Here is a 26,816-nt window from a genome sequence, read left to right as displayed (position 1 = left end):
TTTGACGCGAGGAATTATATTCATTATGGCTGTGTCTCTATACTATAATTTATATTTCATCTATACTATAATTTATATTTTAGCTACAAGAACGAAAAATCTTTAATGAAAGGTAAAATAATATATTAGAGATTTATTAATTTAGAATTTATTTGTATCACTTTTCTGTTTCGTAAAGCTTATAAGTTGTATTTAGCCGATATAAAATAAAAAGACTTTGTAAATAATATTAATTATTTTGTTATAAAACTCAAAAAATATCTAAGACAAATGTATTCATGCAAATAAAGCGTAAATAAGGAAGCATCGGAATCGCTTGAACCGTCGAACTTTCAACTCTAAAAATATCGTTGTGACTGGTGAGGGGTCACCACACAGTCATAACACACACGCATCGCCTCCTGAAAGGTCACACTGAATTCTGAATTGCCGAAAAATCTATCGATATATCAATGTGAAGTGATTTAAGTGCTTGTGTTTGATTGTGATTCGATTTAAGATGAATCGTAAGTGTATAATTTCTCTTATTCAAGCAACAAATTGTTAGCTTTAGTTTCAATTCAAATAACAATATAATAAAGAATTCGACAATCATGAAAATTGTAAATAACGTCTTTAATATATAAAACAAAGTCGTGTTAGTTACACCACTAACTCTTTTTTGGTAGATTCTTTTCCCCTCCGAATAGCAGAATAAGTAATAAAATATCGGACAAGTTATCGAATACAAATAAATTAATAAATTAATTTTACGAATGCAAGCATGTTGTGCCATTTGTTGACAAAATTACGCATATAATAGAAACCTACCACTTTGTTCTTACCCCGGATAACAAAACAAAAAATGTTGTATATCAGGAAGTGCTTTAACATGCAGTATCGCAACATTAACGTTAGAGAGAAGAGGCCTAATGTGTAAAACTGCCATTCTTCTTTCGCAATGGCAAGCAATAAAACATTCTGTATTTGCAAAAAAGATGTATTAATGTAATCCTAAATTAAGTTTAACTAATATTATTAGACTGTTAGGCAGAACGAGTTTCGCCGGGTCCGCTAGTTCTTTAAATTATCTTCTCCAACGAAGACAGCGTTGCACTAGGTTTAAAGGTCTCTTTCTTTGGGTGTAACACACGCATGCTCCGCAGTTGGAGCATCAACTTCTCTGCCAAATTATCCGGTATGGGTACAATACCATACTTCGGCACCCAATCAGGCTTTGTACGTCTCAGATTGGTTAATACAAACTTATTCTTCTTATTCAAATTCGGTGCTTTGGCTATAATATCATTTATGTACGCTTCATTGTTTCTTAGGATGTCTGTAGTTGGTAATTCAGTTGGTGGAGGTGGCGCTAATGTTGTTTCTTGTGGAACAGGAGCTGTCGTTTCTTGTGTAGGCGGCGCAGTAGTTGCTTCTTTTTGTTTCGTTGATATTATAAGTGGGTAGGGATAGGGAACTATCACGATGCTGGAAGGTTGGAAGCAGTTGTTGCAAGTGTTTCTGCAGCATGGTTTGATGTCTTCACAGCGTTGGCAAGAGCAGGTGCATTCATTGGACTCGTAGTCCTCATAATCGACTTCTGTGTAGTCGTAAGGCATTTGATTTTGGTAATAGGGCTGATATTGTTCGGCGGAATTTAAGACAAGACAATTCATATACACTGTTATTACCTGTAAAGTTTAAATGTATTAATTTCGTTGATTTCTTTTTTCGAAATTAATTTAATATACTTACAATTTTCTCCATATCTTGTAAATTTAGTTAATATAATCCAACATTCTTATCTAAGATTGGCCAACTTTCATGACAAGTGCGCCACTGTAGACTCAGGTGTATCACAATGGGTAAGAAAATTCAATGCGCTGCTGCTATTGTTCTCTTACATAAGTCATTACTTATTACGGTTAAAACAACTATTTTAAGGTACAATGAAGTAGAAATACTCTCCAAAAGGATTTAATTTATTTAGCCATCATGGCATTGGTATTAATCATCATCATGGTCTGTCTTGGCCTGGTTATCTACCTATCTATCCTATTTGGAGATTTTTGGAATTTGTTGTTCTGGAAGTCGAAACGTCAAGACAGTGACTGTATAAACAAAATGTGTTTGTGTGTGTGTATAAATAATGTATTTCACCTTAATACTCTTCCTGCTGGTAGGCCCTGGAGCGCAAGCTGACTGGAATTAATCCATTAAAAAATATAGTATATATCTGCCGATTCCGTCGACCGGAATTACCTACATAAATGAATACCATAAAATTGCCTTAAATTGGCCAAGAAGCAATCTTTCAAGTACAATCATTTACATGTTATTACAGGCGTTAAAAATTAATAGACACTAACGCTGACAATTCCATAGTCCTATATAAATATGTCCTATTTCATTACGTTAATTAAAACTTTGGCTTGTATACAAGTTCTATTATATAGCGGGTGACAGGTCACGACCTCGTTGGACTACTAAAATACCCGACTAGACCTGGATATACGCCAAACATACCTTTGCCTGAAACACGAGTATCAAATATCTATATAAAGCCAACTTTGTGTCGGATAAATGAGTTAAAATAATATTATTAGTTTATAAAAGTTTGACGCGTTGATTTTGCGTTTTTAAATTGATTTATGAATTTTAAAATGATGAAGTTCGCGTTTTATGAATGACAGAGCAAAGTATAAATATAACATGGATACACAGTTTTAGCCAATCGTTGTAGTAAATATGCCATATTGTTTACAATTCTATTACTGCAAGTTTTCATAAAGATTAGTTAGCAGATGTTTATATTTGGTTGCGCGTGCGCAGGGCGGGTCATGACCTCGCCCCGCCAGAATTAGCTCGTGACGACAACGCATGCGCGCCAACACGACCGCGCATAACCTATAATTATGACATAAGCCAAGCAGCTGAAAATGCTACTATGCATTTGTTATATCTATTAATTTCTCCTGTTTTTATTATTTGTGGTTAGAATTTATTCCGTTTATGAATGTTCAATTTGAAATCCTTTTCTTTGCGTGCGTCATGATACATACTTTTCAAGAAAACACTTTTCATGAGGCGTTTATAAGTCAGAAAGCTACGAGTCTAAGATTTTTCTAAAGAAATGCTAATTTCAACACTACTACGCCATTTTTACCATAAATTAAAAGACCCCGGACGTATGTTAAAATATTGGAAAGAGGTGCTTCAGTAATTTGTTATCAGTATTGGATTTGATAAGGTTTCGCTTTGTCCGCTGTGAGTTCGATATCAGTGTTATCAGTTTATCAGCAGTCACGAAGTTATGTCCGGTCGAGCGTCTATCTTTTGCCCTTTTCTTGTACTGTTATTGACTTTGCAATATAAAACAAAATTTCGCATCTTATTTCTTTACATACAAGGGCAAAATCTTATTGGAAATTAATCATTTTTGCATTTTAGATATGTTTCATGTTTGAAACAGTCTTTTTTTTTATGGCTCTGGCATGATTTGTGCATTAGCCAGCGTCAAGTATAGGATTTTTATAATTCGTGCTTGTCTTTAGAAATTCGACCGTGTCCTCCATGTACGGTTTAGGCACTCGCCCGGTACCGCACAACCCTCCCAAAGGCCGAGAACAAATTTAAATTAAATTAAAACTTGCCCTCGAACCGGGAATCGAACCCGGTACCCCTCACCCAGCTGCTGCCACTTAATAAGACCGCTAGGCTATGAGGCCCCTGAAACAGTCTTTTTGTTCTTTATCTTATAAGTAAGGAGGTTTAATACGAAAAAAATATCGAATCGATAGATTTTAATCGCATTACCTATTGATACAGAGTTGACACAAATGCCATATACATTGCCAGAGAAAAATAACGCGTAGTTTTGAAATCTAGTGTTTAAAATTTAGGCTCGCTAATAAGTGGGTTTTGTATTGACATAAAGGAAACTAAACTATGATAGCCAGACTGGTATCAGCTATAGAGTCATTGATAAGAATTGGGTGAAACCCAGTTTGACTAAACATTTACTACAGGTCATGACACTAAGTAAAATATTGTTTTGCCAATAGTTTTATTATTCGTGGTATAAAAACGGTTGTTGATATTTTATATTCTATCTATGAAGGATAAGTAGTTTAAATACACACTTTGAATTATATTTTTAATCAACTTTAAAATCACAATTTTTTATATATAAACCTTAGATAGATGGTTTTTATTCTTTATTTATTAACACCTTGTTCACATTTGATTCACATTCAGATAACATAAAGTAAGGAGGAAACAGGCTAACAAGTGAACTCTTCCAGGCAACCCTAGTAAAGAAAAAGAAAACGAGAAATACTAAGTATAAAGTACGAAACTAAATTTAAAAAAATTAAATTACAAATGTAGACTCATTTTACAAAAATAAGATAAAAAAGTAAATACTTAAAGCTAATCTTAAGATTCATGAATCACGATGCTAGATTTTAAAATAAATAAAAATTATTTTACTAAATTATTATACTACTATTTTTTATGCGGTAAAGTTTATTACCTATTTAAATTAACCTTTTTTTTAAGATTGATATATTCTAACTCAAAGCATAAATTTTTATTAGTAATCATAACAATCAAGTATACTGTATTTACAAGTACTTAACCTACAAAGTAGTAATAAAAATAATTAAAAAGAAAATTAAAACAAATTTAAAAAGTTTGGTCCCTGTGGCAGTGTACCTTTAACACTGGCAGCATTACCTCGCTGTATTGCGATATTTATTTTAATTTTTTAAGTATCTTTCTTGATGGAACGAATTCACCTTCCCGCCTTGTTGGCTCTGGGAGCCTTTACTAATACAGGATGTTCAGTTGTGAATGGTTGTGACATTACGTAAAGGTAATAAGGGCTTGCTAGAGGCATCGGAAGGTTAAGAGCCCGTTATCGCCTCTTATCACTCGTTCGTACCATGCCCCATTTGCTCGTTTGACCTGACACCTCAGTTATCAGTTGAACGCGATAAACCGATGTACTCTACCTGTTTTACCTTCAGTGTTTGTTTTTAAATTGTTCAGTTTTCAGTGTTTTCAGTAGGAATTTGTGTCGTGTTGTGTCCTTTTGACTTCAATCGAATTTAAATGCAAGGTTACTTTGGTAAGGGATACTATACTCGTAGGATTTACCTAGCTCTTGCCACATACTATAAAATATGTATTGAAAATGTTTTCATTGGAAAATTTAAACATTATTGAAAAGAACCTGATTACTGCTCATTGACATATAGATAAAAGCGCGTCATTTATACCATTTACGTCACTTTAAGTGAAATTAGAAGTTACATTGACAGTACACATTGAAATTTACCGTTTTAGTTGAAGGTCAGATGAATTTTAATACAACTTTTCCGTGAAACATTCATTCTTAGGAATTAATAATTTTACTTGCCTTTCTTGTCCTGTATATAATCCTCTTTTCTCTCCACTATTTAACCGACTTAAAAAAGGGGAGGTTTTTCATTTCGACCTAAATGTTTTTTTGTTCGCGGATAACTTTGTATTTCATGAACCGATTTCGATGATTCTTTTTGGTTCGAAAGAATTTCAAGGGTGGTACCATAACTGGATGGAAGGATGGCATTTCAGAGAAACGGAGGGGAACCGTCGAAAATCTGTTCAAAATCAAAATATCATGAAATGATCGAGAGTTGTTTTTTTGGAAAAAATTATTTAAATATCAACATCAAATTGGCAATACTTAATTATCCTTCTAAAGCTGTGTTATAAAACACGATTGTAGCACTTAGGTAAACAGTAATTTGCTCTATAATTTAAAAAATATAGATACAAAAACAAGATAGTAAGATATACAATCACAAACCGAGAAATATATAATATAATATACTATTTCAATATAAATATATAATATATTATATATTGATATGCCGTAGGACCTAGCCTATTCGTTGCTGTTCGCATGTTAGCAATTTCTTACAAAAAAACGAGCGGCAGATATACCATTAAAATACGGGACCTATAGAAACATTATAATAGAATTTAAAGGCCGGCAACGCACTTGCGAGCCTTCTGGCAATGTTAGTGCCCATGGGCATGTTATTATCACTTTACATCAGATGAGCCTCCTGTGACACAAAAAAATACGTACTAGTCAAATAAAAAAACTTAATTTTATACATATAAAATTAAGTTTTTTTTATTTGATTTTGTTTTATAGGCTCATTACGATTATACGAATTTAAAGACAATTATTTATGATATCGCACTCTTTTATTACCACGAATGTATGTCATAGTAATAAAAGAGGGCATTGCTGAAAATTTTTTTGACACTGCACTCTCAAATTAATATATCATTCGTTTGCGTCAAAGTAAAAGCATTATCTTGTTGTCTGTCAGTGACATTGTTACTGTTATAAATGAAGACATTGTAAAAATATATTCAAACCATATCGGGCCCATAAAACAGTTATCATGAGTTTGAAGATTTATTATCATTTAATTTAGTGTAGACATTTTAGTTTTTTTATATGTTTATTAAGTAGTTTCACCGTCAGGCGTGATTGATTTGATTCCTACAAATTATGCGAAAATGCTTACAATATAATATTACCATGGTCTTAATAAATATAAATTCACTAGCTGGACGAATTAAAATAAATTTTATGTTTCATTATTTTTTTTTTTCATATTTTTATTATTCTTCTTTTTAACTTCCCGCTAAGAAAATTGAAATATTTCGAAAATCGAGTTTTTAACAGATGTTGACGTTTTGCGGTTCTAGGAAGCCTCTTTTGTTTTTATTAGCGGGAAAAATTTTCATAAAAGTAAAACAGAAATAAAAAAATGAAGGAACGTTGGAATTAAAATTTCGCATCGAATGGTGGTAGTTTCATGTCGATACGATCAGTGGTTTAAGCGTGAAAGAGCCTCAAACGAACACCATTTTCTTTTTATATATATAGATATATAGATTAGGCAAGTAAGCGATACTAAAGTTTCATGTAAAATAAATATTCATAGATATGTCAATGGTTAAAACATTGGGTTGGGAATAAACTGAGGAAAACCCTTTTATAATAAAGTTTCGCGCAATCCCACTTGTTTATATAAGAAAATATCGTTAGGAAACCGGCGTGCTCAGACCCCAATATCAGGCAAGGAAGGTATAATAGGATCGATAAAAGACGCAGAAATGGGTCTGGCCCATGATTTACTTTATATCTACTATACTTTAAGGGTTTTACGGTAAATTAGTCGTGGAAAGAATCTGCACAGTAAATAACATATGGCTCGATCAAATTCCATAGCATGTTTATTCTATAAAATTATTCGCAGCGTATAATTTAAATTAATTTGTCAACGTATGTAATCTGGCACAGGTCATAGTTGCGTACTTATCTTTTATCACAGATTATAATTAATATACTGTACTTTGAAGTATATTATCTGTATGTCTCGCGAATATATTTCCTGAAATGCGATAGCCGATAACACAATACATAGGAATTTGAATAAAATAATTTAATTCGGATAAGAATAAATTTGAGGGAACCTGTTTGAGGAATTGTCTTATATTTGGTTTTTATTTTTCTAGAAAAAACATTTATTACTTGGAATCGGTTGTCCCCGAACGCTATTCACAGACACGGCAATACCACACTCAACTTACTCATTTGTATTAATATCATCAAAATAAGTAAATTACATTATTTTTGTAACAGATAACCAAGAGAAAAATTATATCGCTCTGTCGCGGAACTATTAATAAATGAAAATGTCAAATATTGTGATAACGAACGATGTGAAAAATGATGAAGTGATGAAAAGTGAAGTGACAGTGAAACAAGAGGTCGAGGACAGACCTCAGAGGGAGACCAGGCTGACCAGCATCATAGACCACCTGAGGTATCAAAATATGAGTCGAGGTAAGTGATAATAGTTAAAATAAAAAATAAAAAAAATATGTTTATTATTGAACATAAGACAGGTATCACTTATTCCACGTCATTAAATTTTGACTATTCTTCTTTTCAAGTGCTTCTGTGAAAATTTACATAACTATTTTTGGGACTCATTGGCCGCCTGTCTTCGCGATGTTTTTCTACGGAACGTGTATTATGTTCTTGCTACACTATCCCCCCCGAAGGGAGTGTTTAGGCTCGCATCCTGATAATACAGGGCGATACGTGGGCGGGCGTCTAACCCTGACGGCGGCAGCGCGAAGACAGAGGGCTCGACTCGCAGTGTGCAGTACAGAACGTGTGTGATTTGAAAAAAACATTGTATCAGGTACAAAATTATAGAAAGTAAACCTAGCTGAAATACCAAACTCGATTTTAATCAAGTAAATGTTTAATGCATGACTCTACCACTTAATATTCGCGAAATACTGGCGATAAGCGAACAATCATTTTATCACTAAGGTTACGGTTCAGAAAGGTTAAAGCAACAAATTCAAAGTAGAACCGCAATGATACCATCAGCATTGTTCGTAGATCTAAGATTCATTGGGAGCGAATCTAATTGCGCGGGCGCACCCGACGCGTGCCTTTTGTCTCGCCCGTAATTACTCTTATAAACCCACTAAGCGATTTACATTAAGGGTCTAGGCTGAAAGGCGAGGGAAGCGGAAGCGATTTTTTACTTTAAATTACTAGAAAATGTATATAAATTGTTGAAGAAAAAATCTTTAAAAAAAGGCAGTTTTTGCCGCGCACCACCACTACGTGAAGCCTGCCCAATGAAGTATTTCCGAACTAATTCGACTTAGGGTCCTTCAAGAAAAGAGCGTACCTACTAATTCTGAAAAGGCGGGCAAACTCGCGAGCCCTTTTGCATCGATTTGAATTGTATTTTATTTGTTAAAATTGTTTCGATGTTTAATTTATGATTAACTAAGTGTGGGTACTATGAATATATAAGAGGCGGTTAACGTTTTAAAGACTTTATACGTTCTTTTTAAACAATCACTATGGAAAATATATGCTATAATTAAGTAAATCCATTTCGATCGTATTACAATTTTAAATTTATATATTAACATGCATTTTACTTTATTAAGGAGGCAAGATATATAATGACGGATTATTAAACTAATGATCCCCTCATGGACTGTGATTATAAGGATCTACCCCAAGTGCTAGGTAATTAACACTGTACACTTTTTTGTGATTTCGCCATCATTTGTATCCATAAGTTTTTTCTTTCTAAAGATATATTTTCAAGAAAAACTGACCATTAAAACTCAATTATTCTGACTGCAAGTGACGAATTTGGTTGTGTGTGTGTCAACAAAAACACAACAGCCTTGCGATTCTGTAACTCACTTTTCGAACTCACAAATGCGGTTTTCGCAGCAGCGGTCGCGCTCAAATCAGTCGTAAAGCCGCTGTGTGAGTTCGAAAAGTGAGTTACAGAATCGCAAGGCAGATGAGTTATATTTCTAAATAATATAGAATCAATTATCAAATTGCCACGTAGATAAATCGTGTTCGCTTATCGCGCCTTCTATCACCCTGCATCAAATCGCGATAACATCGGCGCAAAGGTTGTGACTTCGTTTCCGTTTTAAAGTCTACGGTTTCTATTAGAATGAGATTTACGACGTGTTGGATTACATCTGTGTAATTATTTCATAGCCAACCTGTGATTACATTGTAGGAAATGATTACTCCAATTAGAATCATCAAAATGTAGACAGCTCAAATGTTTTATTCATTGTTACGTTAAAAGTATATATGCCGAGCTAATCACGTCTGCTATATTTGAAAAGAGTACCGAGAGTTTTTTACGCCGGCTTTTTCTCTCGGCCTACACCCTCTGTCCTCTTTGGCAGGGATGACTACCGATACAAATTTAATGACGTGGAATAAGTGATACCTGTATCTTACGTATATATTCCAGAATAAACATATTTGTTTTTTTAATTTAATTTTTATTTTATCAGGATTCTGTAAGTTGCGTAATTGTGTAACCATTTGAAAAGCGGTTAAATTTATGCATTTGTTTCCAAAAACATTATTTTTATATTAAAATACACAATATCCTACATTTTCTACAGTATATGTTACAATATTCTTAAATACATGACAAATGCAGTTAACATAAGTTTTCCAAAATGTCATAAAAATATTACATTTCTAACTATAATATTAGGTACCCGTTTAGGTGCTAAACAACGTTTAAAATTTATTAGATCACTATCGACTATATCAAGCTCTGAATACGTACCGTTTATTCTGTTATATTCGCGAAGAATTCGAATGAGAGGCATCTGAACTCCTAGGTTCGCTTTTACAGATGGAATTTGGAAGATTCCGCGGTTCAAAACCTCGGGAATAAATAAACCGAAAATGTTTATATTCTGCCTTGCGATTCTGTAACTCACTTTTCGAACTCACACAGCTGTTTTCACAGCGGCGGTCACTCGTGAAGCAGTCATTTTATGATTTTCATTCTGATAAGGAGGGAGCTTGTAGTTTATTGTCTATCAGTGTTCGAAAGTGAGTTACAGAATCGCAAGGCTGTAAGAGGTTACTGTTCTGTATTTGACCATTTAATAATTGGTGTAAGAACGTAACACCGGCTAGAGATCTCCGATGGTACAGTAACATCATTTTAACTTAGTTTCATCATCGGACGTCGAGGCAGAATATGAAATTCACAACGTCCACATTTCCACAACTGAGCGTTTTTTAAGGCAGTTTTTGCCGCGCACCCCATGTGCAACCAGCTGAAGTATTTCCGAACCAATTCGACTAAGGGTACCAATTCTTAAAAGGCCTACAACGCATCGCACTGGCATTAAGTGTTTATGGGCAGTGGTATCACTTAACATCAGGTGAGCCTCCTGCCTGTTAGCCCCCAGTTGTATAAAGATCCTAAGTCGCTGATGGTATGGCTGTCTATGAGAAAATCCTGTACTAATAAATGTAAGGTGTCGATTGATCTTTTAATATTTACGAATGAATCGCATATAAGGGATTTCATATAAAGCTACCGTATTCAATATGATAATTAATCCAGCAAATTAACGACGTCAGAGTTAAGTAAATAAATAGCTGTTAATAGCCATACTTAAGTGTTGCAGGTGACCAGGGGTTAATGTGCGGCGCGTGTCGTACGGGGGCAATTCTCACTGACCGCTAACTGATTGTGAAATAGCCGCTTAATTACTGAGGGTTATTCTGAATACAACTTTAGAATACCATTAGGGAAATCGTTCTTTATTAAAGTGATTCGGTTTAATATATGTCCCAGAATTTCGTATATGTATTCAACTTATACATCAACGGGTTGTAAAGAGTAGATATAATTAAATATCTATAACCCACAAACATTATATGAGCTACATAATACGGATACAATCTGGAAACTAAATATTTTTTTTTCATTCTGCTACCCTACCATTGTATCAAGGGTAATCTTTCATCACTTATATTGTTACTAGAGGATACATAAAATAAAAACTGTGTTGCGCGTCTCACGAGATACGCCACGGCTACATCGGTAATGTTATTGCTTACAATATTCATGTGCGATAAGAATTATAATAAAACAATTGCTTGCGACCCGCTCTTAAATTTTTGTTTGCCTCTTTCAAATATTTCATAATCTTGTCACAGAACCGTTCCAGGCACGATTGTTAAGATCTCCTGTAGGCCGTTGGTCCACTGTCATCAGTGTCTGTTGCTCCAGGTCGTGTGACGGTGCGAATAAGGGGCAATGTAATATAAGCACATCTTCAACTAAATATACTTAAGTATTATTATTATTTTAAAGGCCGGCAATGGGCCCAAAGTGTTATTTTTGGGCGTCCTATAGGCTTGTTTACCCCCCTATATTATAAAAAACATAGGTATACTTCTATCTTCGCAAGCGTATACAGTTTTAGATCTTTTTAATATATAGAAATGATCTTCTTGAAAAAAACACGGCCCCATCGATGAAAATTACCCATCGCTTTTTCATGTTTCAATTGTTTTAGTCCCAATATTCGTTTCATTAGCTCAAAAGGCCCTAAACCAATCTTTGCTACTCCCATATTTACTATACACTGATTGTAATTTACTGTTAAGTACGTGCATAAATATCTGACCTATCTCAATTAGCGGCTACGGCGATTATTTAACTAATGATTTAATAAATTGTCGGAATGCTCACAGCCGCGGCGCTGCGTTTAATCGTTTATGTGCAATTTATTTGACGCGTTTTGTGTTTGAGCTTTGCTTAAGACATTTAAAGAATCAAATCGTTCTCCCAAATTGAACAATATATCGTAACGTCTTGATTTAATGACGCTATTTATTAATATAAAATATATAATACAATTTTCTTAACCTACAAAGTAATAATAAAAATATTTAAAAATTAATAAAAAGAAAATTTAAACAAATTTAAAAAGTTTGGTCCCTGTGGCAGTGTACCTTTCACGGTGGCAGCATTTCCTCGCTGTATTGCGATATTTATCCGTTGAGCTAGGAAAGCACCAGCTCTGTGGTCAACTTTAAACGGACTTCAAAGTAACGGATGTGACGTCGTGTAGTTTTTTTTGTTAAGTACCTTAGATATCACAGCACTATGCAACAACGTTGATTTATTTATTTTATTTATTAAGAAGATAGAAACAGAACTATTACTTTAATAGAAACAATAAAGAGAAATAAAATATAATGTTAATGATGTCCTCAACAGCTTAACAGATAAATAATAATTATATACAAACATGACAGCAGAACTGTTGACAAGTAGACAATCCAATATTCACACATTTACTTATAAATACTAATAATTATAACAATGAATAAGATACATGAAGAAAAGTTATTTAATGAAGCAGCAGAAGAGTGCGAAAACATGTGATTACAATTACAATAACAATTTAACAATTTTTTTGGTATAGAATACGGCACAAAGCATTAAGCGTTCCATAGAAAAATGTAATGTTAATATTTAATAAAATAAACTATTTTTCTAATCTTTCATTACCTGACCACGATTTAAATTATTTGTTTTCGATCGGAAGGGATCTGAGGTATCTACAAATGTTATCTTAATATCCTTTTATATGGCAATCAAGGTTTATAATAATTTACCAAAAAACATTCAAAGATCTAAAAAAAAAAAAAAAAAAAATCACCGTGACCACGCACGCTGTAAAGCACGCGAAACGTCGGATAAATTTAAAATTATGTCAAATAGTTGTAAATTTATAATAATACATAACTTTAATCCGGTAAAAAGCGTTTTTCTTTAAATGTGTAATAAGAGTTATGTTAATCAAAGACAATACTATTCAAAGATCTTCCTACGAGAGTTGTTACAAATCGACTTAATAAACTACTTTTGCAAAAAAAAATCTATTAATGATTATTTGCGTGAAACCTTATAATTAATATTAATTTGTTAACGTAATAATATATTTTAATATGTATTATTTTCTCACTACAAATAATATAAGAATTGACTATAATTACACGACTCATATAATTGTAACTTCTGGCAGAATATGCGAACTTTACATTGTACCACGATAACATTTTGTAGCATATTCTTGCAAATAAATTATTATTAAATAAAGCCTCTATTAACAAGGTCTATGTAAGTGTGACCCCGTACTAGAGTAAAGTTAAATGAAGCTCACTCGAGGGTAATATCTATTGGGTGTGAGCGAACAAGGCAAGCGCAAGATCTATAGATGGCGCGCGGAACACGGAATGATCTGCGGTCACAAAGATTAAATAAATACAGGGGTGTCAGTTGCTACACTTATAACGAGTGCATTGGCAGTGGTTAGGTCATAGAGAGACGAACTTTACGACAATTTGTCTCTATTATACAAACGTGTGTGCGCTAACCCACGCCTTACAAGTGAAATGAAAATGGGCCGGCCATATTTCAAAGTGTACAGACCGAAGATAGACCGCCGAAGCCACCCAGAAGAGACCTGAAGAATTGAGTGAAGACCACAACATCGATGGACTGACGACATAATAAGTTTCTGGGGAGAAATGGATGGAAGAAGCAAAAGGCAGATCCAAATGGAAAGTTCAGGAGGAGGTCTTTTCCCAAAATTGGTCCATAATGAAAGTCACAAAACAATAAATAATCCTGAAATTTTAATAGTATGTAAATTTTATTGTAATAGTATGAAACCATAGTGGTCGTGGCCGTAGCAGTGCTAGTTAATATTATTATTTATACAAACATGTATTATACACCTCAATGGATTAGTCCACATTAAACTGCTACTTGTAACACAAACCATGTGATTTAACGCTTATCATGAACATTATAAATCTAAAAATTACATGTATTAATTAATATACCTTTTAATCGTTCGATTTTTTTTATGGCAAAGATGCCACTAGTGTCTTTGTGTACTAACAAATTTAACAAAAAGAGGAAAACTGTGAAATAACACTGAGTTAAATATATCTTGACTACTATTTTCAGCTACACAGGCCTCACTTAATTTCGGTTTTAAATTTTTTGCTTTTCGCCAAAAATCCATCATATCTACAGATTTATTCTATGTCCGGAGGTCGCGTGCGCAGCCGCCGTTAGCTGCCGAGTGGAAATTTATAATGATCGATATATTTTGCCCCTTTCCAACTCACCTCTCAAGCGGACGACAATCGTTTCTGCCTCAATTTACTTCATTCATTACGATTTAAGTATTATGTAAATTGTATTTAGAGTACATACACTTGTCAATTAATATTTAATTTATTTAAATTATTAATTTGATTAAAGAATTTATTTTACCTTCTTTAAGGAAGGTGTGGAGTTATAAATTGAGTAATACAGTTTTTTTCATGTTTCAATTACATTTCTGTATTTAATACAGATATATTTTAATCACGAGATTTCACGAGCTCACGAGATTATTAGAGAATTATCACTGAAAATTATCAATATATCAAATTCAAAGCCCTCGTTAAACGTAAATTAACCAATAAAGCTTTTTATAAATTTGACGAATACTTAAATGATCCTAATCCTTGGGATTGATTTGCTCCAGTTCAAACAATTTGTATGACTCAAAACTTAGCGATTAAAAAGAGTGGCGGAAAGTTTCTTGCCAGTTCTTCTTGCCCGCTCTACTCCCTTGACTGCGAACTGGTAGTAAATTTAAATTTACAATTAATGTAACTTTTTTTTTGACGTTCATAAGTGTACTTGTTTACCTATATGAATAAAGATATTTTGAGTTTGAGTTTAAAGCAATAATTAGTCGACGAATGTTTCACTAAAATGCTGAAAGGTATATATATACCTATTATACTAAATATAAGCATGTTAATTATGATACAAATTGATAATAACATATTGAGACATAGTAACAGTTAAAAGCCTAATCAAGTCAATTTTAATTTTCCGATGCCCACTGTAATGTTAAAACTTTACATTGATAACTTATTAAGTCAGAATACATGATACGAACGCGATTTTAATTAAATCGTGAACCAGGAATTCCTACAAATAAAATAATTGATTGGACGACATTTATTAGCTGGAGAAATATGGTCAATTAACGTGACTTTCTCATAGTTTATTGATAGAAAAACTGTCTTTTAATTAGAGTAATATGAAAGACTAGTAGTTCTTATAACCTCTTTAATTCTTAAACCGCAATATCGCGGGCTACTCGATTGAGAAGAAGTTCTGCATGGATCTGGTTAGTGCTTCGCCGTCTTAAGTTCTTATGTCATTGTCTATGTTGTAGTTCTTAGGCAGATTTTTACGTAAACTGTATGACTTCAAACTTGAATTAAGGAATTGCCCGTGCGCATGTGTTACAACCTATTTTATCATCTATTACCCACTCCGACTCGACCATCCCACTTCGCAGTTGTTCGAGTCAATTCTTAACAATTCGTAAACAACCGAACGAGTCAAATGAATAACTATTGCACTAGCGAACTTGTAGCAATATTCTTTAGAATATGTTTCAAAAAATATTTCGAATTTAATTAAATAAATTTTAAAAGCTAACAAATTTCATAAGTTTCCTCATTTTAATTACATTCAATTCAGTGTGTAGCATTTTAATAAGTCAAAGTGTTTGTTAACGAAACCTTTAATAGGAAATCTCGTGTTTTTATGTTAATAATGAACTAACTGTAAATTCTATTTTAGTAAATAAAATAGAATTTACAGTCCTTCTCAAAGTTATCCTCCACTTTTTCATCAAAAGAATGGTCTGTTACCACAAAATTATGGATATGGACGAATGTACGAAGTATCAATGAAAACTAGGTAATAACAGAATCAGAAAGAGTCAAAGACTGCCCACAAAAAGCTAATCATTGTACCATAAGAGACAAGATTCTCTCTTTTTGTGATATGATACCTCTATCATATAACAAACGTGCCACGGGACGGCAGTCCATGGAGACCCACTTTAGTGGGTGCGTTGCCGTCCTTTGAGGGAGGAGTATATCTTTAAATAATTGAAGGTCGCATCTCCCTATTTCATGCGCCAATTTTATAGGCTTTAATTTTACAGCCCGTATTCTAGAACGTCACTCAAACTTAAATCTGCTTTCAAGAGCCGTCAAATCATTTTATTTGAACTTTGACATATTTGACAGTGCTCAAGTGGAGATTGTGTTATACGGCTTAATATAAAGTTACTAACTAAACTACCAATCTCTATTTAAAGATCCCATAATGTAATAAATTCCAATGCATGACACCAAGTACGAATCATTTGCGTATCGCGTCTCTGCTTACGTCTGCTCGGAGCCAGTTATATTTTCAATAATCCTAACAAAAGCGTGGCATTTCGGTTTCAACCAAAGTTCAGCGAACAATAAACAGACCTCAGATAAGTGTGGTTACAAAGCGCTAGCTCTATTGTTTGATAGCATTTCACCGGTTATCAAGATGTAGTCAGCAGAATCCAGATATGGCTAATTGTGGCACGGTCACGCTTTCCGAATGCTCATTTTTTAAATGGTAGACGCTTTAATTGTTATTGGTTTGCTGCAGTTGAACAACCAAATTAATGTTATTGTGTGAAACTTCTTTAGGCGCATGAGGGTACAATTTTTACTGAACGTCACGAAGATGTGCAGCGTTTTTGTCGAAGAAAAGGGAGAGAGCGATTCAAACCGATTAAGAGAGAGTGAGAATTAGTATTAATTAGTATTTTATATTGTATGAAATTTATTGAAATCTCAAATGACGAAATGTAAATTAAAACGCCACGTGTTCATATCATCGAAGAAATAAATAAAAAAGATATATTAGTATTAATTTTCTACAGATATTTATGACAATTAATTTCATTAAATTCCTAACATATCTTCCTTTTTCCCTCCCTCTAAGTCTCGGAAATCTAAAGTTTTAGATTTGTATAAATATGAACAAGAGTTAAAAATTAGTTTGCCAAAGAAGTTTCAGCGTTTCAGTTCGTAGAGTTATACTGACAGAAGTCACTATAAAATATTACTTATTTATATATTTACTAGAAGACCGGCCAAGCGTTGCTGTGCTGGTTTTTGTTATATTACATAGTAGTAAACTATTCAAGGGAAACGGTAGGAGAACATCAGTCATGGAAACCACCATGCTGTTTTGGTATGCCATTAAGTTGTAGCTTATGTGAAACGTTGGTACTTTCAACACAGCGCCATCTGTTAGAATTGTGACTATCAAATAATAAACAAATATTTTGCAATGAAATAATATTGCCGGTATAAATTGAGATGTATCCTATCTTTTGAGTTAGATCAAACTGCACACGGTGTGCAAATTTGATTGAAATCGGTTCTGTTATTTAGGAGTCCATAGCGGACAAACAACGTGACGCATAATTTATATATATTAAGATGATTTCAAGCCTTCCATACTTTATTACATCTCACATTTAGTTGGTTGAGACAGTGTTACGGATATTGAGGGAACGTTGGAATCGCCATCTTTGTCGCTGTTGGAAATTACAGGGCCCATATTAAGTGATATGCGTAGAGCACGCATGTCCAGGAAGTGTATTTGACAATTTAAAAAAAATCAGTGGCGCTACAACCTCTTTAGGTTTTGGCCTCAGATTTCTGAATCTGTTTCATGATCATTTTTAAAAATAATAGGCATTTAGGTGATCTGCCTCCAGTGCCTGAAACACGCCGTCGACTTTTTGGGTCTGAGACATGTCGGTTACCTCACGATGTTTTCATTCACCATTCGAGTAAATGTTAAATGCGCACATAGAAAGACAGTCCATTGGTGCATAGCCGGGGATCGAACCTACAACTACAGGTATAAGAGTCGTACGCTGAAGCCACTAGGCCAACACTGCCTTATACCGCTAAAAATACATTTTGATAGAATTGTATTGAAATTTTCTAATGTAAATTAAAATAAAATCAACAGCATAAAACTTACGCATCGTATAGCACGTTTTAAATTTTTGTGGAAGATTATAAATTCAAGAAAAATTGCCTTTTTACCTAAAATGTAAGGCGACATTTTTTTGTAATTTTTGACAGTTTTATGCAATAAATAGCATGCTACAAGCGCCTTGCCAAATATGGCTAATTGTAGCGTTGCTCGAGTCACGCTTCCTATTTGAACGAACTACCCACTATATCTCTCTGACCTTCCTAATTGGAATAGTGTGACCTGACGTTTTCTTTTTAATTTGCCTATAAATTTAACTGGTCTTTCGCGAGCTTCTCACGAGTGGTGTTTGTTTTGAATGTCTCAAAAGCAAAGGAGACAGTGGCATTACTATACCATCTGGGGCCCGTGGCAATTCTTTTGATGGGGCCCTATCAGCAAAAATCGTCCCTACTCAGTTTAGTTTTAATAAACTTCGAGATTTTCAGCGTGCATGTTGTATATGTCCCACTAATGGCCATAGGCCTCCTCTCTTAGGCGAGAGGGAATGGTCTGCAGTCCCCACGCTAGCCCAATACGTAATGGAGACTTCACATTCATCCATAGAACATAATATCTCTTGGTCAGGAGCCCTCTTGGGTCGGGGTATTTTGCCAGCCCTGCCACCCTATTGTTACGCCACTGCAAGAAGAGATCGCTGAAGAACTTGAGTAGAAAATAATTACACGCGTTGCATATAATAGAAAATATAACACCTTGATGAATTATAACGTTTTGGAGGATTATTTATGAAATAATTATACTTATTGCATCGTTTTATGTAAAGTTCTTATTTGTAGAATTGCAGAAAGAGTACTTTAGTTAAAAGAGTTCAAAGAGACGGATTTTTTTTTACTAAGAAGGGTGTTTATTGCTAATGGGTGATCACTGTCCAACACTTGCAGAGGTAATTTGGAGGAAAGAAGGTTGCTCTGTTCGTTCCCCTTACTAAACGGAGGATCCTCGGACCAGTCTAAAAAGGCTCATCTGATGTTAAGTGATACCGCAGACGATGGACACTTACATTGCCAGAAGGCTCGCAAGTGCGTTGCCGACCTTTTAACAATATGTACGCTCTTTTATTCAAGGACCCTAAGTCAAATTGGTTCGAAAATACTTCAGTGGGCAGCTGGTTCCACTTAGTGGTGGTGCGCAGCAAAAATTGCCTTACGAAACACCGAGTTATAGGGTATTTTACGCAGTAACGAGTAACCAAATAACCAATTGCTGAATGTGAACACTGTATTGCAAGAAAATAAAAGGTAATACGCGTATTAGTTGCCCAACTCAATTTAAGAAGTTATTAGAGCGATTTTTATAGGGATTTCATCTGATACAAAATGTATACATATAAATCATACAAAAACCAATGTATGATAAACAATACAAAATATCCAATCTAAATGTAACAACAGACAAAAGAAAAAATAACAAAATGAAATTACAAAACTGTACCAAAATAGTAATCATATATATTATGTCACCGTAAAATTGTAAACACCGTTAGATTGTAATCTATCTCGCGAGATTGTAAACTGTCGAAAGATTGTGAACCTCAACGAACTGCTTACAATTTAACATATTATTATTCGGTAGTTATATGAAATTGTTGGAAAGTAAAATTAATCTGTAACTGACCAAAGAAGTTTGAAGGATAACTAAGTTAGTGTAGTACAATCTACCGAATAATAATACGTTAAATTGTAAGCAGTACGCTGAGGTTCACAATCTTTCGACAGTTTATAATCTCGCGAGATAGATTACAATCTAACGGTGTTTACAATTTTACGTTAACATATACATAATTTTCATATCTGAAATAACATGGGATCACTTTGAATACAGTTCTAAGCGCCGCCCATGGAGACCTGCAATGACTGTGGTGTTACGGGTATGTTGCCGGCATTTTAAGAAATGGTATCATTTTTTATTATTAAGCCAGCTTAGAAATACCTCTGGAATTAATAGGTCCAGCCTTGCGATTCTGTAACTCACTTTTCGAACTCGCACAGCGGCGGTCGCGCTCAAATCAGTCGCGAAGCAGTCATTTTACATTCAATAAAAGAACAATATAATTAATATTCAAACAAAGTAGCGAGGACGCGCTATATTATCGAGTTACAAAATTCTTTCGCGCTAATGATTTTAATTACACAAATTATATCATAAAAATATTGCAGCATCTTCATATGTTGTAAATTTGCTGTAAAATTGTAAAACAAATTGGTGTTGTACTATATTTAATTAGGTTGAGGGTCGTGTAACGTAGTGGATAAGTGTGCGATTCTACGACCGGACGGCGTTCACCGCGTGCGTTATAACGCCGGCCGTGAGCCATTGAATACTTTTATGTGAACAATTAACACCATACTAACCTATCGAAAAGGGCACACATGATATGTATAGAAATAATTAATGAACTACATAGATTAACAGTTGATATAAATGTAAATAGGTCGTTTATTTTGTTAAATAAATAAATGTATATATATATATATATACTACTACTAATTATGTATACGTTCAATATACATTAGGATTCGAATTCAAAGTCAAATAATTTTTTTCAATTAGGCATATTTATAAGACACTTTTGACAGTCAAATTTTTTTTTATGGCTCTGGCACGATTTGTGCATTAGCCAGCGTCAAGTATAGGATTTTTTATAATTCGTGCTTGTCTTTAGAAATTCGACCGTGTCCTCCATGTACGGTTTAGGCACTCGCCCGATACCGCACAACCATCCCAAAGGCCGAGAACAAATTTAAATTAAATTAAAACTTGCCCTCGAACCGGGAATCGAACCCGGTACCCCTCACCTAGCTGCCACTTAATAAGACTTATTAGGCTATGAGGCCCCTGAATTACAAGTTAAAAATATTTAAAAACAAATGAATGATTCCAAAAGGTAGTTTCATATGGAGAAGAATGTGCAAGGAACTCAATAGGCTTACTCTTTTAAAATAGTTTTTACAATATTTTGCATACATTGATTTAATTATTTATTAACATTTCGTTGCATTACAATATAAAAATGTAACATAATTAAATGTAAAGAAGGGCAACTGGCGGCCTTATCGCTTCCGAGCGATCTCTTTCAGGCAACCATTGTGAGAAAAAAAATGTACCATTAAATTTGATAAAGTAGGCAAGAAGTGCAAAAATACATGTTACATATAGTTATAAAGAAAAAAACTAAACAGGAACAAAAAACAAACTAAACTAATAAAGGATACATGAAAAATAAAAGTTAAAAGTGCACATGAATTATGATGATTTCATTTAAGATCAGTCTCACGTCAGTTAATACGAAAGTTAGGGATACGATGTGGACAGGTAATGTTTGAACAGAAGAAATTTAAAGGAAGATAGGGAAGGACCTAAGCGAATAGGGACGGGAAGTAAATTAAATTGCCTTACTGCAGAGACCTTAAAGGACTCGCCAAGAAAGGAGGAGTTATGAGATGGTATTTCAAGGAGTTTTCGGACGAGCGTAAGCTAGCTATGAGCCGTTATGGGCTCCCAAAAATTTGAAATCATTTGATAACTATATGTGAAGACCATGTACATAGAATAAAAAACACTACTATACTAACATAAAATAGGCAGATTCACATTTATATAGTACTTCTCTATTTGTTCAAATAGATCAATTTCATTTTGTATCCACAAAAAATATATGGGAATTACTATGGAATGCGAGATTCCGATAACAAAGCGAGTGTCATCAAGTACATTACAGCTACCGGTCAGTGATGCGCCGGCGCATGGCTAATATTTTACGCAGACGGTCTTCATTCGAACTTTATATTTTAGTTTTGGTTTAGTGCTGGGTTCTTTAAATTTATAATCGATAAATCTAACGTAATTACTAGCTGACCCGGTAAACGTTTATTTTTTTTGGCATGTAATTATTTCTAGGAAACATTTTTTTAGTTCAATAACAATATATAATAAAATAGGGGTTGATCGTAGAGGGGTGAAAATTAGGGGTTGTATGTATTTTTGTATGATACAATATAAAAACTGTCTGAGAAATAAATATGTTCATATTTATAAAAATCTAAAACTTTAAATTTCCGAGACTTGGAGGGAGGGAAAAAGGAAGATATGTTATGAATTTAATTGTCATTAAAAAGTGTCGAAAATTAATACAAATTATAAATTTAATTTTTTTAATTTATTATTCTTCGATAATAAAACACGTGGCATTTGAATTTAAAAAAAGTAGAAGTTCTATAAGGTAATTCACCCTTCTCACTCTCTCTAAATCGATCTCAATCGCTCTCTCCCTTTTCTTCGACAAAAACGCTGCACATCTTCGTGACGTTCCGTAAATTTTTAACCCTCATGCGCCTAAAGAAGTTTCTCTTCAAAAATTACACATGTACAAATGTGTTCCAAGATTTTAGCGGGATTTTATTGAAACAGATTTCATTTTATCGACAATCCCTCATCCCTCGGTATAGGTGTACACGAGTTGCTCTCATTAATCTTTCATTTCTATATTATATTATTAGAGGAACGTGTTTGCACGGATACAGCGGGGGGAGGGGGTGTTTTGAACCCATTTGAACCCTCGGTAGCACCTGCCGCGTCCGGTCCAGCTTGTAGCGATTTAGTTCTTGTCTATACTAACAGCTAGACAAGTGGCAATGTTACGTAACTGCACACATTATATATGTCAAATTAGTTGTTCTATAAGCACGGTACGCTAAAACTAAGCCAAAAGTGTGAGAAATTAATATTTGCCTGAACTTAGTGCGTGCTCCACAATGCCTCCTGCTGATAGAGGACAAATCTTTGTTTTTAATTTTTTATTATTATCTATTACTTAAGATGTCACGTGGAACATGCTGTAATAGTTGCCTTACAAACGTTGTGTAAAACAAAAACTTGGCGATTAAAAAGAGTGACGGAGAGTTTATTGCCAGTTCTTCTCTTCTGTTCTACGCCCTTGATTTGAGAACGTATTTAATGTATATTTCTTTTTTGACGTTGATAAGACGTGTGTTGTGTTACCTATATGAAAAAAATGATTTTTGACTTGACTTTGAGTTTCTATATAATACTTACAGTTCTTTGAATTTGCAAACGTTTGTTTCGCCATGTCTACGTATTATTTCTAGGAAACATGTTTTAGTTCAATAAAAATAACAATCTACAATAATAAAATATAGGGGTTGATCGTAGAGGGGTGGAAATTATTTTTGTATGTTGTATCATAAAAAAATAAAAATAAATTTGTATTAAAATGTGTTTCGCAAAAATTATAAAAACATATGACACTTATCGTACTCCAAGGAAGTCAAAAATTAACAGTCGTAAAAGTGCTTTACGACTTTGTCTCTCGGGGCAAGTGAAATATAAGAAAAGTTAGTATTCCTATATCCTTTCTATAGTCTAGTCGACAAGTTGAAAATGGAACAAAATAGAGATACTACTCTTAAAATTATGTGCGATAGCTCATTGGATCCGGAATGACGTCTAGAAAAATGTGCTAAAAGCGTGTATTAAAGAAGAAAATACACGCAAGAAAAGATAAAAAAATAATGGCATTTAGTTTTTTGCCAATATTTAATAAACTATTAATATTTAAGAAATTTCAAATAAAGATTCTGAAAGAGGAGGAAATTTCTAATAAAAAACTCCTGACTCCCAGAACTCTATCTCCATTATTTATAATGTTAATTTAGCGCTGAAAATAGGTCTGCGGTTGATATTTTTAGGATTCGCGCGTGGCGTCAAAAGCGACTACGGCACATTAATTAATTTATTTAAGGTATTGAATATTTTTTTTTAAATTTGAAAAAATTATGGTGTGTTTTAAACACTATAATTAATTTATTCCCGTTAAAAATATTACTTAAAGTTAATTTTTCAACAAGTTAAATAATTGTTAACTAACGAAATTTTCTCGAACGACCGTCTTAATTGTAAGTGAAAAAAAATGTTTAAATAATGGTCGTAAAAATATTTCGCTTCGTAGAGCCTTTCTTACATACATACTTAACAAGATCGTGCCATAAAAGTTAAAAAAATATTTATACTTTGTTTATAACAATTTTTTTACTTAAACAAAAACTTAAAAATCCATGTAATGATGTTAAAAAAAAATTTTTTTTTCTAAATCATCATATAATCGTTTTTTTATTAATACAAGATATTTATTGATTTGCAAAAAAAAATTCCCGCCATTTGTTGATAATTTTTTTTTAAACAAATTGATTTAATCAATATTTTAAAAAAAAAATTTAACACAACTTCATTACATTAAAATTTTTATGATTTAAAAAAAAAAATTTTTCCTTAATAACAATTTTTAATTGTTTATAATCGTTTTTTTTAATTTTCTATTGTTTAAATAATTAGTTAAGAATTTTTTTTTCCTAAAAATCATAATTGACAGTCTTCTATAAAGTAACAGAAAAAAAATTTTTTTTAATCAACAATTCTATTGTTTATTAACTTACCAAGAAAAATTTTTTTTGTAAATTTTTTGATTATCATGAATATTACTTTTATTTAAAATTAAAAAAAATTTTTTTCTATACTTTGTTATATATGGTTGTTTTTGTTAATTTTAGAAGTTTTAGAAAAAAAAATAAACAAAAGTTGAATATTTGTTTATAACAAATTGGTAAGTTAATAAACAATAGAGTTGTTGATTAAAAAAAAAAATTTTTCTGTTACTTTATAGAAGACTGTCAATTATGATTTTTAGGAAAAAAAAATTTCTTAACTAATTATTTAAACAATAGAAAATTAAAAAAAACGATTATAAACAATTAAAAATTGTTATTAAGGAAAATTTTTTTTTTTTAAAAATCATAAAATTTTTAAAAAAAATATTGATTTAATCAATTTGTTTAAAAAAAAATTATCAACAAATGGCTGGATTTTTTTTTTGCAAATCAATAAATATCTTGTATTAATAAAAAAACGATTATATGATGATTTAGAAAAAAAAAATTTTTTTTTAACATCATTACATGGATTTTTAAGTTTTTGTTTAAGTAAAAAAATTGTTATAAACAAAGTATAAATATTTTTTTAACTTTTATGGCACGATCTTGTTAAGTATGTATGTAAGAAAGGCTCTACGAAGCGAAATATTTTTACGACCATTATTTAAACATTTTTTTTCACTTACAATTAAGACGGTCGTTCGAGAAAATTTCGTTAGTTAACAATTATTTAACTTGTTGAAAAATTAACTTTAAGTAAAATTTTCAACGGGAATAAATTAATTATAGTGTTCAAAACACACCATAATTTTTTCAAATTTAAAAAAAAATATTCAATACCTTAAATAAATTAATTAATGTGCCGTAGTCGGTTTTGACGCCACGCGCGAATCCTAAAAATATCAACCGCAGACCTATTTTCAGCGTTAAATTAACATTATAAATAATGGAGATAGAGTTCTGGGAGTCAGGAGTTTTTTATTAGAAATTTCCTCTTCTTTCAGAATCTTTATTTGAAATTTCTTAAATATTAATAGTTTATTAAATATTGGCAAAAAACTAAATGCCATTATTTTTTCATCTTTAATGGTCTATAACTTTTGCAATTTTTTATGTGCTAATACACGCTTTTAGCACATTTTTCTAGACGTCATTCCGGATCCAATGAGCTATCGCACATAATTTTAAGAGTAGTATCTCTATTTTGTTCCATTTTCAACTTGTCGACTAGACTACTACGGTTAACTAGACTTTGTATGTTACCAAAAAGTTCACCCGTTGTGTCACATATCATTTATGTTTATCTGTTTTTAATAATAAATAAATAAAATATTTTTTTGTCGACAATTGGTACAAGAGAACAATGACAAATCATTCTAAAACTATGATTTTGTCATAAAAAGTCGATTAAAATATCAGTTCTGAAGGTATTCATACAAATAAGGAAGAGGTGAGGCATTGCTGGTATCTGTTTGATTTATTTCTGTTGCTTTTTCAGACTAATCGCTGCACAATTGTTGACCGCTGGTCATTATAGCTCCGAGGTATTTGTATGGAGACCATGGTTTTCGAATAGACCATAGTAAAAATAATATGGAACTTATGAATTTACGGGAATATCATAAATGTCAATGTTACGGTACGCTAGTGAGAAGTGTTGGCCTTGGCTTGTGACTGTTCTGTCTATGTGCGCATTTAACACTAGTGGCGAAGGAAACATGAGGACATCGGCGTACCCTCACACTATGTCGACGACGTGTGTCACGCACAGAAGGATGAACCTTGCCTATTAGAAAAAAACAAATTATTACCATATAGATACATTTCATTCCATGACCAAGAGTTTGGTATTAACATTACTCATCGTTTCGAGTGGTCTCAACTGTCAAATAATTATACATATTTGACAGCTGTCAATATGATTCTGTTGTTGACAGCTGAGTGCTGTATTTTCAAGGTAATTTGTACAATTTAAACTAAATATATGATAAAA

At 32.8% G+C, this 26,816-nt stretch overlaps 2 protein-coding genes across 2 annotated transcripts in view; one reads left to right on the top strand and one right to left on the bottom strand.

Moving 5' to 3' along the window:
* Positions 1–411: 411 nt before the first annotated feature.
* Positions 412–26,816, top strand: part of LOC125048742 (polyhomeotic-like protein 3) — a 223,046-nt gene continuing 196,641 nt past the window's right edge. The window contains exons 1-2 of the mRNA XM_047647590.1: positions 412–506; positions 7,694–7,897. Coding sequence (XP_047503546.1) covers positions 7,741–7,897 — 157 coding nt within the window. The 5' untranslated portion in view covers positions 412–506; positions 7,694–7,740. The remainder of the gene's footprint in view (positions 507–7,693; positions 7,898–26,816) is intronic.
* On the bottom strand, positions 1,031–1,922 carry LOC125048743. Its single transcript, XM_047647595.1, has 2 exons — positions 1,735–1,922; positions 1,031–1,670 (listed from the first exon to the last, which is right to left on the bottom strand). Exons 1-2 carry the CDS (start codon positions 1,744–1,746, stop codon positions 1,062–1,064), a joined length of 621 nt encoding a protein of 206 aa, XP_047503551.1. The 5' UTR covers positions 1,747–1,922; the 3' UTR covers positions 1,031–1,061.

The sequence above is a fragment of the Pieris napi genome, chromosome 4 (genome assembly GCF_905475465.1).
Source record: "Pieris napi chromosome 4, ilPieNapi1.2, whole genome shotgun sequence".
Classification (NCBI taxonomy): Eukaryota; Metazoa; Arthropoda; class Insecta; order Lepidoptera; family Pieridae; genus Pieris; species Pieris napi.
The sequence above is the reverse complement of the archived record's forward strand: the minus strand, read 5'-3'. Positions and strand labels throughout refer to the sequence as shown.